At 40.2% G+C, this 19,659-nt stretch overlaps 2 protein-coding genes across 2 annotated transcripts in view; one reads left to right on the top strand and one right to left on the bottom strand.

Annotated features, from left to right (window-relative positions):
* The window catches only part of SMC4 (structural maintenance of chromosomes 4), a 34,518-nt gene extending 22,486 nt beyond the window's left edge, over positions 1–12,032 (bottom strand). The window contains exons 1-8 of the mRNA XM_059686913.1: positions 11,874–12,032; positions 10,620–10,763; positions 9,531–9,709; positions 8,886–9,077; positions 7,154–7,330; positions 1,245–1,409; positions 871–998; positions 287–427 (exon numbers count right to left, since the gene is read on the bottom strand). Coding sequence (XP_059542896.1) covers positions 287–427; positions 871–998; positions 1,245–1,409; positions 7,154–7,330; positions 8,886–9,077; positions 9,531–9,709; positions 10,620–10,758 — 1,121 coding nt within the window. The 5' untranslated portion in view covers positions 10,759–10,763; positions 11,874–12,032. The remainder of the gene's footprint in view (positions 1–286; positions 428–870; positions 999–1,244; positions 1,410–7,153; positions 7,331–8,885; positions 9,078–9,530; positions 9,710–10,619; positions 10,764–11,873) is intronic.
* Positions 12,033–12,379: 347 nt separating this feature from the next.
* The window catches only part of IFT80 (intraflagellar transport 80), a 122,548-nt gene continuing 115,268 nt past the window's right edge, over positions 12,380–19,659 (top strand). The window contains exon 1 of the mRNA XM_059686914.1: positions 12,380–12,530. The gene's annotated coding sequence lies outside the window, so the exon portion shown is untranslated. The remainder of the gene's footprint in view (positions 12,531–19,659) is intronic.

The raw sequence follows: 19,659 nt of genomic DNA, 5'->3' as shown, positions 1-19,659 counted from the left end.
CTTATTTTTGCTGTGAGGTTTTGTTTATGGAATTCTGCCACAAGGGGGTAGCATCCTCCATTATTTTAAGACTTTAGCATTGAGTACTCAAATCTGTAATGATGACTGCACTGGATGCAGGGCAATTAAATGTTTCGTTTTTGTCTGCAAAAGGAGACCATTTTGTATGCTGGCAAATGTATTATACTTATGTGCTGCCAAGAAGTTTATATATAGACACATACACATACAGGTAATAAAATTAACTGAATTTAAATACTTCTAGTACTTTCTAAAAAATTATTACTTCTCTACATCTTTTACAGATTTATTCTTAGCTTTCATTTCATTTGATAGCGTACTGCTCTTCTCATTAATTTCTTTGGTATCTTCATTAATTTTTTCCTTTTGAGTTTCCATTTCAGCAACTCGTTTCTGCAGATCATGACTAGAGAGAGAAAAAGAAATTGGAGATGCCAAAATGTCATTTTTAAAATTATGTAATGATTTTAGTAAAACTAGCCATTTCTAAAATATTCTTAACTACAGCCAATTTACAAAAACCTGGGGCTACTGAAGGATGTGTGTATGGAAAAAAAGGGGGGGGGGGAATAGCAACCTAGGTGGAACAAAATAGGTTCCATTTATAAACAAAATTATGTCTGTCATAAGAATTAAAAAGTATATATAAAACTATTAAGTATAGTAACAAATACTTGTGAGCCCACTTCCCAACTTAAAGTAGGATTCTTTAAAAGTCAACTTTAATACTATGGTGAACAACCGCAATTTAATGAATATCACATAAAATAATTTTTATACTTCACATCTCTCTAACATAGGAAAAGAAAACGGGATTTGACTTACTGTCAGATACATTAAGGTACTTACATGTAATATTGACAAACATGATTCTTTTTTCTAAATATTTCATTTTCCAAGGTAAGAAATTCAATTGCTATGTTTTTCTCTCCTTCTAAGGCATCTTTTTCCTTTTCCACCATCTTAACTCTGTTTAACTACAAAAATCAATAGTGTATAGATTGTTAAAAAAAACACTTCAAATGTACAACCTGAATTTAAAATATGCCAAAATGAGATAAAACATATAAACTGCATTAAAATGTTAATAAAAAATATAACATTCAATCTAAAATAGCAAACATTTTTCAATTAAAATCTATAGTAACTTAAATATTTGATTCCTAAAATTTGTTAATAAATGAAACATTCTGATTTACAACAAAAATCTACAAGAGATTCACCTTCTCTCCTCTGTGTTCATTCAATATTTCAACTCTTCGGCACAAGACTTTAATAGGTTCATTTAGCCGTCCACAACCAATTATATCTTCTAAATATTCAAGCATACCCTCATCATGTTCAGTCTGGCCTTTTGGTTTCATCATAGCAATTTGTTCAACTTCACCCTTTAAAAAAAGCCGTATTTTACACTCATTGTGTATGTTTAGCTACATCAACTTTAAATTAGGAACAATTAACAAATCCATTAATAACTAACAATTAAATTTAGTAAGTCAGTAGTAGTTAGGAGATTTAATAAGATACAAATAAAAAATGTTCCCTTGTCCGGCCAGTGTGGCTCAATGGTTGAGTGTCAACCTATGAACCAGGAGGTCACAGTTTGATTCCCAGGTCAGGGTACATGCCTGGGTTGTGGGCTAGATTCCCAGTGGGGGGCATGCAGGAGGCAGCCAATCAATGATTCTCCCTCATCATTGATGTTTCTATCTCTCTCCCTCTTCCTCTATGAAATTTAAAAAAAATACAAAAAAACTTCTCTCCACTGATATTCTTGATAATTTAAATTTCACATAAGGGGTTAAGAAATGTGTATTTATACTCCCTTGTATAAACTCTTGTAGTATACACCCACATATACACAGAGGCAAAGGAAGATCCCGTTTACAATGTTCATTCAATACAAATGAAGCTATTAACTTTTTTACTAAGCAAGGTTATTCATATAATCTACAATTTGACTATTGTGGAAACATTATCAACTACTAATATAATCAGAGTTCCTGCTTTAAAACCAAGAATTTTTAAAAAGACCCTTCATTGGTTATCCTGTCTCAAGGTGGTTAATATTATTAAACTTTCTATATAAACCTGGTATTATAAGTTGTTCAAGTGCTGGGCTTCATAAGGATGTCTCAAAGTTCTCACTTTCTAAAAGCAACACTATTAACTGGAAAAGGAAATGACCTATTTTTCTCATGGTAATAATAGAAGAAATCCAACTGACTGAAAACTAAAGGTCCTGTTACATGACACTGAAAAACTTTTGTTTGCAATCATTAATGCTAAATTTTGAATTGTAATTAAAATCTTAGAAGAACATTACGTATTAGTATTTATGTAGTTTAATTACAAAGAGAAAAGAAGAAAGAAATCCACAACCAGTAACCTTTAAGGCTGACTGCCAGGCAGTCATTTGGTTTGGTAGTAGAGAAAATTTTGTCTAAACATGCTCAGACAAAATGCTGCTACTTTACTTCACAGAAGTAACCTGCTTGTACTCTACATCCTATTTATAACAGAAGGGACAGGCTAGTAGAAAAAACAACAATATTCCTTTATTTCAGAAAAATAGCAAAGACAAAAGAAAAAAATTTACACATTTAAAACGAACATATTACTCTTTCTCAATTTAAATATTTATTTATGAATGAACCCTAAAAATTTGGGGTAAAACTTGATCATGAAAAAGCGTCATTATTTACCAAAAGCCTCAACATAATTATGAAAAGTTAAAAAAATTAAAGATAAAACATCTCATTTTAAAATCTACTCATTGACAGGAATAATCTGTAACACTTATACATCATCATCACATTTTCTACTTTGACAACAAAGGAGAGCACATGATTATCAAATACAAAGTGAAATGTTATCTAAAGAGCCTGTTTATATTTTCTGTAATCTTCAGTATGTATGAATTAGTGTTTAAAATATGTAGGCATTTATTTACATTGTATTTATTTTATTCTGCTTTCAGTGACTAGTTCTTTCCAAATATTTGCAGCAATAGTTTAAGTTTTAGACAAAATTTAAGTCTGGACAAAAATATCCAAAGCTTTGCATTACAATAGGGTGAATCCCAGCCATTGTAGAAGCCGTGTTATTCAAAATTTTTATAAGCAAGGTTATCAACATTGACATTACTGACATTTTGCACTGGATATATTTTGTTGTGGGGAGCTATGCTAGGCTTCTTAGGATGTTTAATAGTATCTCTGACCCTGAGCCACTAGAAGACAGTAGCATCTCCCCTTCCCCAGCTGTAATAACTTAAATTGTCTCCATGCAAAACTACCCTCAGCTGAGAACCATCGATATACTTGTTTAAATCTTTTGGGTTAATATTAATAATCCAAGTAACAAATATAATAGCTGATGCCTGATATTAAAACTATGCCAAGAAAACTCATATCTGAGTCAAATGGCACAGTGTACATTTTTCAGATAACCAAAAGTTGGTATTCAATATACCAGTTTACATTGATAAAAATATCCCTAAAGACATCACATTTTTCCTGGCCAAATTACTCACTGAAGAGATGGACTACCAGTATTAGGAAACTGCCCAGCTTTGGGTATAGTAGTTACTTATTTTTGGTTATTTGTTCCTCCTCCCTCCATTAAAATGAACGACATACAGTTGTAATTTCTTTTCATCAACAAGGTTGCCCAGTTGAAAATAAGTATCAACATGAAAGACAAGGGCATTTATGAATCCAAATAGTCCCACCTCAAGTCCCATATACCATTCAGTTTTAGATTGTTTTATTATATGGCATGCAAAAAATTTACTTTTTTACCAGTTATCAGATTAACACTATTGAATCAACAAGCTGTGAGAACATTTAGGCCTCTACTTGTCACTTGACTATTAGGACTGCTATGGCATTCCAATGGCAACCTTGGACTTTTCTTGTGTCTGTTTCTTTATGTCCTTTGCCTGCCTTACCACCTTCTACTATTTGCTTTCTTATTTTTTTCCATTTTGTGCCATTTTATATATAATATGTGAGTTGATAATCTGTGCCCAGAGGGCCATATCTTTATTTTGCAGAAATGTTACCTATTCCACGGGAAATTATAAAACATAATTTTAATTTTAGGACAATAAAAATACATTTGAGAGATAATTTTAAAGCATCAATCTGACTTATTTTTTTGCTATTATTTATTACAGACTGCTTTAAATTATGTTCAAAATATATCAGAGACATTAAACTGTGGAAAATATCAACAATGTTTTTATGTGTTTTTTTGGTTAATCCTCACCTAAGGATTTTTTCCATTCATTTTTTACAGAGCATGGGAGGGAGAGTTGGAGGGAGAGGGGGAGAGAGAGAGAGAAAGAGAGAGGGAGAAACATCAAGGTGAGACAAACACATTGATTGCCCTCCACAAGAGCCCCAACCAGGGTCCGTGATTGAACTGCGGTTGCAATCCAGGTACATGCCCTTGACTGAGTAGTAAACCAGCGACCCTCCAGTGCACGGTCCACTGCTCTAAACACCACAAAATGCTTCACAGTTAATAAAAACCTACCTGTTACACCGATAGGTATTATAATAGGACAAAGGCTCCCAAATCAGGTATATATAAATGAATGTTCAAATATGGAAAGTATAATGGTCAATTATTATCAAACACCTTATGAAAGCATGTAGTAAGTGCCCGTAAGGACAAGAACAGGATTTAACCATCTTTGTATCATTTATAGCATCTTAGCATAGTACTCTTCATTAGGTACTCATTTGAGTGGTCAACTGATAAAATTTTAAATGGTTTCAAATACTAGAAATGTATTCTAGAAGAATGTACTAAAACAATATAAACACTGTAAAAAAAATTCACCCTATGGACTTCTGTTGAACATGATCCCTGGCCAGTGTATATATTTTATTCAAAGTAATCACTTATGTCTTAGATGGTGGTATTATGATATCTCTACATATCCAGCCTCCCAAACCACAGCTCGTTTTTAAGATGTTATTCAGTGGGAGGGAAAGGAATAAAAACCACATTCTTACTTACCTTCAAATGCTTTAAATCTCTAGTACAGGAATTGAAGATTTTGATAAGGAACTAAATAAAAATCCATAGTAACCGCTGCAACTTTCCCTCAAACTTTTAAATGAGGCATCATTAGTTCTACCTAGTCTAATCCCTTTCTTCTTCCTACCAGGTGAGTTCCTAAAGTTCTAACTTGTAAATTTAATCAAATGGAATTTAATCTGTTAACTTGGAAAGTTACCTTGGCATTAAAAATATTTAAAACAATTTAATTGTTAAGATGACATAAAAAGACTGATATTATCATGAGGACAAATGGCTTCAGTATCTTAAGTACTTGAGAAGTACATAGTTAATATAAAGTTGACAATTTAAAAATTATTCTTATTTATTTTTTTGGGAAGCTGTTACGTTATTTAACTTCCTTTATTATTGAACTATGGAGAGAGGCTGCACCAAGGAAAAAAAATTACTCTTACAAGGATTAAAATGCAGCCCACTTTATTTTAATGTCTTTGTACATGTGTTAAACTTTGATTATCCCAGGAAAACAGTAAATAGCAAATTATAAACAATAGATACAAGTAGATTCTTGCAAAATGGTATAATTATCAAATTTATTATTATAAAGGGATATAACTTTTCATCCATAATTAATTAAACCGAATTTCAAAACATAAAAGTCCACAAAACAGTTAAATTTTATTGTTAAAAACCCTACAAAGTTTTAATTCCACGTTGTGTTAGCTCAAATCTTGGATCCAGAGCTGACTTCCCAACATTTAAAAAAAAATTAGTTTGGGTTATAGAAGTATTACAAATGTACTGTGCCTGGTAACAAAAGGTATTAATATAAATCATTTCAGAATGATTCTTATTTACCTTGTACATACACTGTGCATGTCTAAAAGTAATAATTTCTTTTAAAAATATAGTTGAGGAACAAAGATAAAAATGAAAAAAGGGGTTAACATTTTATAAGTTTGTTATTGGAACGTCATCCTAACAAAGCTTTTAGTATCAAATAAAAATTCCCAATTTAGTGTAAAATCAGTAGGACAAGATACTAAAGAATATCAGCAACTATTTCTATGTCAAAATACAGTTTTTTGCTTTAATTATAATACTCTTGGTGATTCTGGACAGGGCACAGAAAAAGAGCCTCAAAAAAAATTTTTAATACACCTGACAAAGCTATGCTTTACACTAAAAACTTTTTAAGAAAGTAGTACATAAAGAAGGGATTTTTTTTTTTACCAAGCAATTCTGGTAGAATATACCCTTACCCAAATAAAGAATACAGGTTTTCTAATAAAAATCAACTTAACACCAGGTATTTAATTTTATACCCCTTTAAAAAAACGTTAACAGTTGTGATACTTAAGAATGAAATATCAGTTACTCTCTGATCTTCCAATAGTGGTTTCAAATAGGCCATTCTAACCAAAACAAAAACCAACTTGAGTAAAGCTTTTAACCATTCTAAGTGTTAAAAAAAAAAAAAGATATTAAATTAAATTAGCTAGATGCTCAAGTAAATTCAGAAAACACCAAGTGTACAGTCTTTTTGTGTGTGGCTATATAACATTAGCAGAAATAAGAATAAGAACAAGAGCAAAGGAAAATAAGTATTAGGAGATAATGAATCTCATTTAAAATGTTATCTTAAAGGGAAATACAAACAAAAATGATAAGTAGTTGCTATATCCCTGTCACGCTAAAGCAGCACAATAATATTGGTGTTTAATGTTTATTTCACTACGCCAATATTTACGTGCTGCTAGAGCGGAACAAGTACGTCAGTCCACTCAAACATGAGCATCTGATGATGAAAATACAGTTTTGAGTGAATTTCCTTAAATTTCTAGAGCAGCAAATAATGATTCGCATCTTGACTATAGTATGTAAACCATGATGTGCTGCTATAGTACTTTAAGGCCTAAAAATACAGGATTCATCCAACAGGGGTATTCCCCCTAAACTTTATTGGGGGAAAAATACACACACACACACACACACGCACACACACACACACACACACACAACACAAAAAAACTAAAAACAAAACCCCCCACAAAAATAACAGGAATAAGAGGACTTCTAAAGTCTTTAATAAACTTACCTGCAAGATTAAAAATCTGTTATGGTCCAAGTCAATTCCATGGCTTCGAAGAAGATTTCCAACATCCTTAAATGTCTTCTTCTTCCCACTTATGTGATAGACAGAAGTATTATCTCTGTAAGCCGTCCTGGATACATAGAAGTTACTGTTAGGAATGACTTCATAATCATCCCCTTCCTGTTTTGAGGAAAAACAAAACCAGAAAACAATTTTGGTATTAAGTTACTGCTCCACATTTTACTCACGTCATATTGAAACTAATTATATGGATTAAAAATTTTAAAGAACATGCACATAAACCTGCAACAGTTCTCAGAAATAACCTTCTTAGCAAAGAATACTTTTCAAAGTTGTTTGATTCCTTCCTCAGAGATCACAAAAACCAAAAAGTCAAACCAAATAAATGAAAACAAAACAACCTCCCCTCCCCCTGCAAACAAGCCTAAAAAACGTTTGACTGAGAAAAAGAGTTGATGAATGGGGACAAGAATCTGACTATATCCAAAACAAACTCACATGAATTATTAAATCATGTTGATAGATTAAATTACTAGTCCATTAAAAAAATCTGCAAAGAATGAAAGGAAAAAAAGAAGGCAAGCAGTAATGAGGTGATACGGCTTTTTTTTTTTTCCCCCCCCCGGAGGGGGAGGGGAAATATACTTTTAATTGAAGGTAAAAAGAATTGTAAAAAATTGACAACTGTATTCCCCACATTAAAAAAGAATCAGATTTAAAAAGTGAAGCACAAATCTACCTTATTTAAACTCACTTCCCTTGAAAAGCTGTCATTTTGAAATGATGACTTAAAATTTACATGAATCAAATGTACCTAATAGGCAATGGAACAAAATCTGATTTATTAGCAATCTATTATCCAATTCAAATTGTACAATAAAAACCTAAGAAACAAAAAGAGAGAAAAAAACCTAAGAAACAAAATTAAAATAGATGCCACTGTATAGATTTAAAGCCCTGTATATTAAAAAAAAAAAAAAAAATTAAAACCTATGAGCCAAGTCACATTTCTTCTCATTGTGTAATTAAATTTCTATATTTTTAGGTTCTGGCCATTTTTCAACCATGAATTTTCAAAGTTAATTATTAATCAGAAGAGAAAAAAACCCTATACCAACAAAACCGTGTAAATAATTTGAACAGACATTTTACCTATAATTGTCTCCTTTTCTAGAAAACAAATGTGTTAGCTTGATCTATCTCCCGTTTTGAAAGGGTAGTTTAAACCGAATCAAAGCTCTTTCATATCAGATACACAGAACTACTAATAACATTCGATTTCATGTGAACTGAAATAACAGATGGTTAAATTTAGGCAACTGTTACATTTTCAAGTTTAGGTAATTCATCTGAAAGCAATAAAATATAACTTAAAAAAACCAAAAATGCATAGAAGAATGCCTATTTGGCGCTCAGAACATTAAAACTGCTTGATCTTTTATTCCAAAAAGGTAAGCACCAACTACTTACTATGAGATACTTAAAATTAATTTTCCTGGCTAAAAATTTTAATATTTTAAGTTTAACAGCTACCTCCACCACTACTCAAAAAAGAAAATATGGTCATGGAGGTAACTAAATCAATAATCTGTTCTGCTTTAACCAGACACTAACTTTTAAAACCCAAATTTAAGCCAAAAATAAAACGTGCGATGTATTAAAATTATTTGTATTCCTTACTCAAAGCTGCAAATAACTAGACAAAGTCCCTTACCTTATCAATTATCTTTTGAAAGTGAACTTCCACAGAACAACTCTGAATATCCTTGTGTTCATCAGAATTATGTATTAGTACTGAGAGTTTCTTAGATCTTATTTTTTGTGCTCGATAGCCAAACACGAAAAGCATAGAATCAATAACATTGGATTTGCCACTGCCATTTGGCCCAATAATACAGGAAAAGCGCTGCATAAAAAGAACAGAACAAAAAAATCAAAGTGAAGTTTAAAGGGTCATACTACCGATTTTAAACAACTTGATTTCTTTAACAAGCAGCAAATCTACAAGTATTTTGGTTTTCATTGCTACATAACACAACTTAAATTTTCTTACTACTTTGTCACAAGCTTTAACACTTTAAAAAGGCCACATTCTAATTCTAACTTTTTACAAAATTCATTCTAATAGTAAAGAGAAAATACTCCCTTCAAACAAAAACTCACCAATTCTATTCAGTGAAAACAACTTTATAATAGGTAAAGAGGTACCAAAGATAATCAGATAAAGTTAATTTGTTGTTAAAAGCAAACACCAGGTACGCATCCATCAGGATAAATATAATAGTTACTGGTACAAAATTGAAATATCTTGTAATAACGACTCATTATCTTTCAATAGTTATTTAAAATGGTCAAATACCTTATGAAAAGGTCCCAGAATTTTTTCCCCAGCATAGGATTTGAAGTTCTGGTTTACAATGTGCGTTATCATAAGTCGAGGAGCTCCAGCTTCATTGGTCATTGCAGGAGGCGGGGGAGGAGGGATGCTATTCAAAATCTCTTCTAAACTTCTATTATCAATTTCCTCACTTGGAGTCTCTAAGTCAGTCAAAGGAAAGGAAAGGCAAAGCGAGGGGTGGGGGGGAAGCCTGCATTAGTGCAATTGGTTCTGAGGACTAGAGCCTACTAATCTCTGGAGAGATGTTATTTAAGAAACACAGGAATCTCTCTTTTCCACTTAAATAGTATTATCCAAGCTCAAGGGCGATCAGAATCTTTCATCTTGATTTTAGTAAAAAAATTCTTCAAAGGAATGCCACCAGTCACAAAAACCTATACAAATCTACTTCTTAGGAGTCAAAACACTACACCCATCATAAAGCCAAGCTGGGAAAACCACAGCAACCCGATTCCCTGCTGCCTCCCATTCGGGTGGTTAAATCCTAAGGCTCTAGTAGATCCAACTGGTCCCGTATCTGAGCTCCTGGAAACTCCATTCCCGAGCCCCACCGACAGTCACAAGGGCTTCAAAATGTCATCTCATCACTGGACTCACAAAGGTTACGGTGGCTTCGAGTAAATGATCATCTTCTCTTTAATCTAACTTTAAGGCCACAGAAGCGAGGTTAGGGTCGAGCAACTTTCCATTTTATTAATACTGTACATTGATTACGCCTGGGGGAAAAAAAAGTCCACCGGCCATTGGCTGACCCGTACGATTTCCGCGAAAATAACAAGGCCACAAACAGAAATTGAGTCAACAGCCGAAGCCACTGACTCGCCCCCATCCCCTCCGGTCCCGTTACCCTGAAAGTGCACAGTCCCGTCTCTGAAAATCGCCGAATCGCTCTCTGGAGCCGACCTACCGGACCCACACGCATCGCCCGGGACGTCCCCCTTGCAGCCCCTCTAGCTCTCGCCAAGTAACCCGGCCGGTCCCGGGCGGGGCGCGGGCCCACCGGGGTCCCCGCGCGCGGTCCTGCCGGGTCTGGGCAGGCGGGCGACTCACCTGCGGCATCAGGGGCTGGGCTTCCCGCACGGCCGGGCGGCGGCTCGGGCTCCGCGTCGCTGCTGGCGCCGTCCGGGGACTGCGGCGGCCCTTCCTCTCGGCGCCGGGCGGTGGAGGGCTGGGTGCCCTTGCGGGGCATGGTCGCTGGGGCGGGGTGAGAGCGGGAGTGAGACGGAGCCCCGCCGCGGGGCCGCGCGGTACCCACGCTCCCCGCCGGGTCCCGCGGAGGGACGGCTCAGCCTCCACCCCGCCCCGCTCGGAGGAGCCTTCGGTCCGCCCCACGCTGGCGGGTCCTCGGGGCAGACGGCACGGAACACCCGGGCACCGAGGGGTGGTTCGTGTTCCCAGGCACGTCCTAAGCAAAGGGGGGGAGACCAGGACGTGCCCGGGCGTCCAGCAACGATGGGGCAACCGCTTAGGTCCTTTCTGTGTCTTAATGCCCCGCCGCCCGCCGCCCACGGAGTGAGCGCACGGGCACACGCGAACGCACTTTCTAAGCGAAGTTAACTTGCAGACGCCGGCGCCGACGAGCATCCCCTCGCTCCCGGGGCCGGGGGAGCCGGTGCACAGACGTGGAGGAGTCCGTGCAAACGTCAGGTCTGCGGGGCTGCGAACGCTCCCCAAAGCGGAAGCCCCACGGGCGACTCGCAGCCCACCGTCCTCGCCCCACCAGTTGGCTCCAGGCGCCGCGGACGGCTCGCGCGCGGCCCCGAAGTCTCCCCTACAGCCCGGCCGGGAGGGCGGGAGGGCGGGCGCTGGGCTCCACCACTCGCGGCGTCCAAGTCGGACACCGGCAGCGCCCGCCCCGGTTCCACCATCCGGGGGCGACAGGGGTCTATCCTCCGGCGCCCGCAGCGGAATCCCGTCGGATAATCAACTAGAAAGGTCGCCAGTGAAGGGCCCAGACCCGGCGACCAGTCCCCTTGGGAGAAGAGAGACGGGCGGGGGGCGACGCCCTTCCCCCGACAGACAGCAGGACGGTGCGACCCGCGAGGCTCAGAACCCCCAGCCCCCTCCCCGCCCCACCCCGCGCGACGCCGAAGTAGCTCCGAGAAGCGGCGCCCGGGAGACGCGCGCGGAAGCCCGGCCGCCGGGGAGCGGCCGCGGGGGGGAGGGGTGACAGCCGGAGCGATCTCCCGGCGACAGCTCGGCGCGGACTTCGGCGGCTCCGGCTCGAGGCCTCGACGCTCCGGGAGCGCGGACGGGGCAGGAAGTGAGCGTATGACAACCTGGTCAGGAAGGGAGGCACTTTACCTGCGGGGCGGTCCACTCGGACCGAGGCTGGGAACGGCGGTGCAGACCCCCGCTCTTCCCGGTGTTTCGGCTCCGGGTCCTTCACTCGAAAATGGCGCCTAAAATACAAACTCGAACGGAAATTCGTTACAAATGTGCGCAATGCTTTCTGGGAGCCACTTATTTGAAAAAAAGTGCGGCGATTATCATCGCCATCTTCTGGGCGCTTACACGCATGCGCTGACTCCTGGAGGGCGGGGAGGGGTGCGGGGGAGGGGGGGACCCAGGCGACGTGGACCGTCTCTACTAAGTAAAAACACTGTTTCGAAACAGTATTTTCCTTGGGACCTACGGAAACAGCAGTCTTTTAAAAATATTACGAAGAAAACCCGACAGGGCGAGTTTTTGAAAGGGGAAAAAAATAAAGAGTAAGATTCCGCCCGCAGTTGGAGGCAGCGCTCAGTCTGTCCAATGACAGACCTCACCCTGGGAGGGCGGGCGTTCGGGGGGGCGGGATCTCGGGCCCGTTTGCAAGGCGCGTGGCCGGGAAGTATCGCGAGAAGAGGGAGGGCGCGTAGCTCTTTAGAAGTCACTATGGTGACAGGGCGGTCGGGAAGCATCTTGGTAACTGGTCCCAGCTCTGTGAAAGCAGTCGCCATCGCTTTCCTGGGATTTAAGGTAAATCTCTTCACCTTTGGACGTGGTGAAGAAAGGGTTTGGAAGTTGTGGCAAGCACTGGATCCCACGTTTCCTGCCTTGAGGGTGTGTGTGACGTGGAGCATCAGTTATTTTCCGTCTCCCTGTGGGCAGGGGACCTAGCTTTCGGGATGCAACGGAGGGAGCCCTGAATTTGGAGGGAGTCGAGGGACTCTGAAGAGGAGGGAAGACCTAAATTGGTGAAGGGTCGAGTAGTCCACATGTGAATAGCGGAAGAATGATTTCGAGTTGTTGCTGTTAGTCGTTAGTGTCATGAGTGAAGGGCGGTGGTGGTGGGCTCTTGAAAGTCCAGGGAAGGAACTATTTGTCGATGTCATCTGGTTGACTTTAAGAGAAAATAGATCAGCAAATATTTCTAAAGTGGCTTTTGTATACAGCGCACTGTGCAAGGCATATTCAGAATTATTAAGCAAGTATTCCCAGAGAACTTAGTTATGTTGGTAGTGAATTTTTAACCTGGAGTCTGTGGATCTGGTGATTGGTGGTGATTGGGCTTCAGAGGAGTTCATAGCCGCTCCCTCTTTCCCAAATTGTACAAATTTCTGTGTTTGTGCATTTTTCTGCGGAGTTAATTTTTCCAGAACTTTGATCTGATGCTCAAACGTGGTCTTAATCCGCCAATAAGTATTTATTCAGCAACGTTTATATCCTTGACTTTGAGAAGTAGGAGCCTCTCGTTTTCTTTAAGTTTTGCACACTTAGTGCCTGGCATACTAAGCACCAATAAATCTGCTTTCTGAATGAATTTATATTGTCATTCTAAGTAAGTATTACTGCTCTTGCCCCGAGGAGCATAAAGTCAGGTTCATTAATTCTCAAAGAGGGGTGTGGACACTCACTGCAAGTGCATGAATCTGGTGAGCTTGGGAGATGGGTGTGGTTTCAATAAGCATTGACTCGATATTATAACTTTATATTTATTGTTTTTTTAAATATATTTTTATTGATTTCAGAGAGGGAGAGAGAGAGAGAAACATTAATGATGAGAATCACTGATTGGCTGCCTCCTGCATGCCCCCTACTGGGGATCGAGCCCACAACCCAGTTGCATGTACCCTTGACTGGAATGGAACCTGGGACCCTTTAGTCCACAGGCCCACGCTCTATTCACTGAACCAAACCAGCTAGGGCTATTTATTGTTTTTGTAAGAAACTACGGACAAGAAAGCTGAAGGGGAAAAAATTGGGTGGTAGGCATACTAGAAGGTATAGATAGGGATTCTCTCTGAGAGCTTCTGAAATCTTTTGGGTATTCAAAGTTTGTAAAACATTGCAAAACCTGAGTTGGAAGGATATTAACCATGAAAAAGCAAAGACAAGCCGAGCCAGTGTGGCTCAGTGGTTGAGCATTGACCTTTGAACCAGAATGTCAAGGTTCAATTCCTGGTCAGGGCACATGCTGGGGTTGTTGACGAGGTCCCCAGTCGGGGGGGCATGCCGGAGGCAGCTGATCAATGATTCTCTTCATTAATGCTTCTATTTTTCTCTCCCTCTCCCTTCCTCTCTGAAATCAATAAAAATACATTTTTTTAAAAAGCAAAGACTAGACCAAATTGAGTATTTATTTATATATATAAATAGAGAGTATTTATAAACATAAATATTTATATATAATATTTATTTGAGAGTATTTATATATATAAAAACCTAAGTGACCATTGCAACCGAACGAATGACCGAACAGGCAGCATGGGGTGACCAGGCCGGCAGGGGGATTAGTGAGGGACGACCAAATGACTGAGCAGCAGGCTGCGTGGGGAGACCAGGCCTGCAGGAGGGGCAATTGGGGGTGACCAGGCGGGCAGGGGGGGCAGTAAGGGGCGACCAGGCCAGCAGGGGGGGGGCAGTTAGGGGAGATCAGACAGGCAGGTGAGCAGTTAGGAGCCAGTGGTCCTGGATTGTGAGAAGGATGTCCGACTGCCAGCAGTCCCCTAAACCGGCAGTCGGACATCCCCCGAGAGGTCCCAGGTTGGAGAGGTTGCTGGCTGGGCTGAGGGGAATACCCCTCCCCCCCCCTCATGCATGAATTTTGTGCACTGGGCCTCTAGTTTATTTATAAAACCAGCATGTAATACCTATCTCATAGGATTGTTTATGATTGTTCATCCAGCACACATGCTATAAGCATTTGATATTGTGCTATGGATGTATAATGGGATGTCCAGTTAGAAGGTTAGCTTATAAAGGTTAGCTTGAAAGCCATGTCAAGGATTTTAGATGTGGTATGAAGGAAGCATCTATTAGAAAAATTTTGTGCTAAGGAATGACTTGGTAAAAACAACAACAAAAACAGTAATTATGTGGGACGTGTTAAAAGCAAAAGAGATCAGGAATGCTTTAGTTAGATTATTACTGTATAGTCCTCCATGTGGGAGGTGAGAAGTCTCTGTAGTAGAATGGAAAAAATCCTGACATATTTTGGAAGAACTAAAATCTGTAGTTTTTATAGATTTTAATGTATGAAGCTGAGAGTGTAAACCCTTAAAGTCAGATACTAGTCTTTGTTTGAATCTTTAAATTAGTGATGAAGGGATAGGAAGAAAGAGAAATCACCAATAATTCCTAGTTTTACTGCTTTTGATAATTGCTGTGAATAATGGTAAGTCTTAATGACTAATAAGAAAGAAATGTAGTCCAGCCGGTGTGGTTCAGTGTTTGAGCATCAACCTATGAACTAGGAGGCCAAAGTTTGATTCCCAGTCAGGGCACATGCCCAGGTTTCCGACTTGATCCCTAGTAGGGAGCCTGCAGGAGGCAGCCAATGGATGATTCCCTCTCATCATTGATGTTTCTCTCTCTCTCTCTCTCTTTCTCTCTCTCTCTCTCTCTCCCCTTCCCTCTCTCCCTCCCTCCCTCTCCCTTCCTTTCTCTGAAATCGATAGAAACATATTATAAAATATCAATAAAGTAACTGTGGCTTTAGATTTAGTTGAACCTAATCATGCCCCACCCAAAACAAATTTTTTCAAAATGGACCTAAACCAGATTATATAATGAAGAAAAGACATTCATAACAAATAGCTACTTAAATTTAGAGTGAAAATAAGACGCTTAGAATAAGAAATAATTTGAGAAGAGATTAGGGTCACAAGAAATAAAGACTGGTGATCCCTGCCAATACTTTGGATGCTTCTCATGAAATTAACACTTTCTAATCTTTATGGTCCAAAATCATCTACTAACAACAATTATCTATAATTTCAGGCATACCCAGAAAAGAACCCTTACTTTTTATATTTTATTTTATTTTTTAAAATATATTTTATTGATTTTTTTACAGAGAGGAAGGGAGAGGGATAGAGAGTTAGAAACATCAATTAGAGAGAAACATCGATCAGCTGCATCCTGCACACTCCCTACTGGGGATGTGCCCATAACCAAGGTACATGCCCTTGACCGGAATTGAACCTGGGACCCTTGAGTCTGCAGGCTGACACTCTATCCACTGAGCCAAACCGGTTAGGGTACTTTTTATATTTTAAAAGTAAAATTGCACCCTGCAGGGAGAAATAAGTTCAGGAAAAAAGTTGGAATTAGAATTAAAATACACATTTGCAATTTAAGTGCACGATTTTGTCATTATAATAATACTAGAGGCCCAATGCATGAAGATTTGTGCAAGAATGTGCCTTCCTTTCCCTGGCTGCCGGCACCGCCTTCGCTTGGGCCTGGAGCCACCTTTCTGCCTTCGCTCCTGCCCGGAGCCGCCTTTCTGCCTTTCCACGCTCCCCAGAGGCCCAGAGCGGCTGGGGCGGTGCACAATGCCTGCATCCTCGATGAAGCAAGTGACCCACCCTGGCAGCTTGGCGCCTGCATATGAAAATTAACCCGCCATCTTTGTTGGGTTAATTTGCATACCCACGCCTGATTGGCTTGTGGGCGTTGTGAAGGTATGGTCAATTTGCATCTTTCTCTTTTATTAGTGTAGATATGTTTTGTTTGCCTTCTAATGTGGTCACAACATTTCATAAGATGAAATTAACTTGCAGGTAAATGTTTAAAAATATTAAATTTGTAATTGTAAATATCTGAGTTAATTAGATATCAACACTAATAAAAGAGAAAAATGGTAATTGGCATACGAGCTACCCTTTTCATTGGCTAATCAGGGCTATATGCAAATTAACTGCCAACTAAGATTGGCAGTTAACTGCCAACAAGATGGCGGTTAATTTGCATACATAGGCACAATGCAGGGAGGTGAAAGGGAAAGCAGGAAGAAGCCCCCTGCCACTGACAGTGATCGGAAACCCAGGGGGGAGCTAAGAGCTGGGGGGCAGGGCAAAGGCGGCCCTGGGGCCGCCTTTGCCCTGCCCCCCAGCCATGATCGGAGAATCAGGTGCCTTTTCTGCCCTGGCCAGTGATAGCAGGAAGTAGGGGTGGAGCCAGCAATGGGAGCTGGGCACGGTCGAAGCTGGCAGTCCCAGGAGCTAGGGGTCCCTTGCCTAGGCCTAAAGCGAAGCCCACGATCGTGGGGCCACTGCAGCTGTGGGTCCCTGCTGCCCGGGCCGGACGCCTAGGCCAGAGGCGTCAGGCCTGGGCAAGGGGCCGATCCTGCGATTGGAGGGTGATGGGGGTCAACACCTGAGTGCTCCCAGTATGTGAGAGGGGGCAGGCTGGGCTGAGGGACACTCCCCCCCCCACACACACCCAGTGCACGAATTTCGTGCACCGGGCCCCTAGTTAAGTAATAAAATGAATAAATAAACATCAAGTTATGTATAAGTAGAGAATATTCTTCAAGATTAATAAATTGGATATAGACACAGGACAGACAGTAATGAATATCATAAGCCTCCAAATACATTAATCTTGTTGAAACTCTCACCTATTTTGCAGAAAAAATAGGAAGTAAGGAAGGGGAACAGTTTTTTGGAAATGACCATTTTGAAACAAGACTTTATTTTTATTCATGTTTGTTGGGTTTATGGAAAGATGTATTAAATGGGCAGTAGCAGTAGAGAATATAGCTCAAGAGAGAAAATTGGATGAGATAGTGTTATAAAGATAATTGGAACACTAAAAATAGATTAGTTTTTTAAGGTTGTGAGTAAAGAGGGGATAGTATCAGAAAATGTTCATTCTTAGAATCTAGGAAAAAGAAATAATTATAGTAATGTTTCTGGTAGGACTCCAGACACATGACAGAAAACCCAATCCAGTTTGTCTTAAGAAAAAAAAATTGACTCCCATAACCAAAAAATCAGGTGAGTATAACTGGATTCGGTGTTCAAACAAAGACAGCAGGATTTGGTTTCTTTCTTTGCTCTTCTTTGCATACCATCATCTTGGCATTATTGTCAGGCTCTACATAGTGGCTTTTGGCACCTCAAGGCTGTCTGCCTGCTATGGTAAGATAGCTACAGCAACTTCGCCTCAAATCTCCTAAAATGAATGGCCTGGCATAGGAGAGTTTTTCTTCTCTATCATTTATTTGAATAAAAGTTCTGTGAAACAGTCTCTGTGCAAAGGGAATGGAGTACTCTAATTGGTTTAAGTCTGGGTCTCATGCTGGCCCTGTTCAAGCCACAAAAGCTAAGAGTAAGGAAGTCAGTGTTTCAAGGAGAAAGTCTTTGTAGCTAGGATAAGAGTGAATATATGTAGAGTGACAAAAACACCAATTTGCATTACAGATAGGTAATCATTATTAAGTTCTTACTATGTTTCAGCACTTTACTGGACATTTTTTTTTTTTTATTGATTTCAGAGAGGAAGGAAGAGGGAGAGATTGAAACATCATTGATGAGAGAGACTCATTGATCTGCTGCTTCCTGCATGCCCCCTACTGGGGATGGAGCCCACAACCTGTGCATGTGTCCTGACCAGGAATTGAACCCTGACCTCCCGGTTCATAGGTCGATGCTCAACCACTGAACCATGCCTGCTGGGGCTCTCCTGGACATTTTAGGTACTTATCTCATTCATCATAACCTGTGAAGTAGGTATTATTAGCCCCATTTTAAATAAGGAAAAAATAATATACAGTATGTGGAAGATCACTAGGAGGGGAGTTCACTATAAGAAGGGGTCAAGTGTAGTAGAGACTGCAAAGAGAATGAGAATGGTGATCTTACTAAAAAATTAACATTTATTAGATTTTTAAAAAAATGCAGAAATGGATACAGAAGAAAATACAATTGGGCCATAATCCTATCACTCAGTTAATTATAAGAAATATATGAATGTATAGATAAATAAAATACTATGAACATGGTAAAAACTTCAAACAGTACAGAAACATATAAAATGAGAATTAAAAGCTTCCCTTCTCATCCCAGTGCCCCTACTCTCACAAAAGTCTCCATTAAATGTCTTGTATATATCTTACCAGAAAAATACTTTAGTATCCAATAGCTTATATATTCCTTTATATTTACACAAAGGGGATTGCATTACATAATATTGCTGTATATATTTTGTCATTTAACATATTATAGACATCATTCTATATTAGTATATATAGATTCACCTCATTTTTAAAATAGTTGCATAGTATTCTAGTGTATCAGTTGTGTGTGATTCTTTTATGCTAGTTGATGAAATAAAAGGATGAATTAAAGATGATTACTTATTTTAAAACTAGGAGCCCTGTGTGTGAATTGCGCGGCCCGCCCACCCACCCGTCGCCCTGCCTTGACACCTGAACCTCTCCACACAGAGCTCCAGCAGGCCTGGCCCAACCCCCCACCCCCCCCAACCCCTCTGGCCTTCTCTGTCTGCTTCAAGCCCCGCCCTCAGTCCCTCAAGTCACCTTGAGCAGGTCCTGCCTTCTCTGGGTGCCTCCCCCTTCAGCCCTGTCTCCAGAACAATGTGGCGGCCCCACCCCATCATGGCGCCAGAGGAGAGCATGGAAACCTCCCGCCTGCTGCACTGTGCTCCTTCCCCAGGCCGATGAGCGATGGATGGCAAAGGACTGGTGAGGGGGGTGCTACGGGCTCTCACCCCTACCCTCCCAGGCATGGGCCTCCTCCAGGCGCCTCCCCGCTTCCACCCTGTCTCCAGGAGCAACGCCCTGCCATGCATGCACAGGCAGCCTCCTCCTTAGCGGTCGTGACTGTGACACAGTTAGGACCAATTAGCATATTACCTC

The sequence above is a fragment of the Myotis daubentonii genome, chromosome 3 (assembly GCF_963259705.1).
Source record: "Myotis daubentonii chromosome 3, mMyoDau2.1, whole genome shotgun sequence".
NCBI lineage: Eukaryota > Metazoa > Chordata > Mammalia > Chiroptera > Vespertilionidae > Myotis > Myotis daubentonii.
Note: the sequence above shows the minus strand (reverse complement) of the source record. Positions and strands in the feature narration are given on the sequence as shown.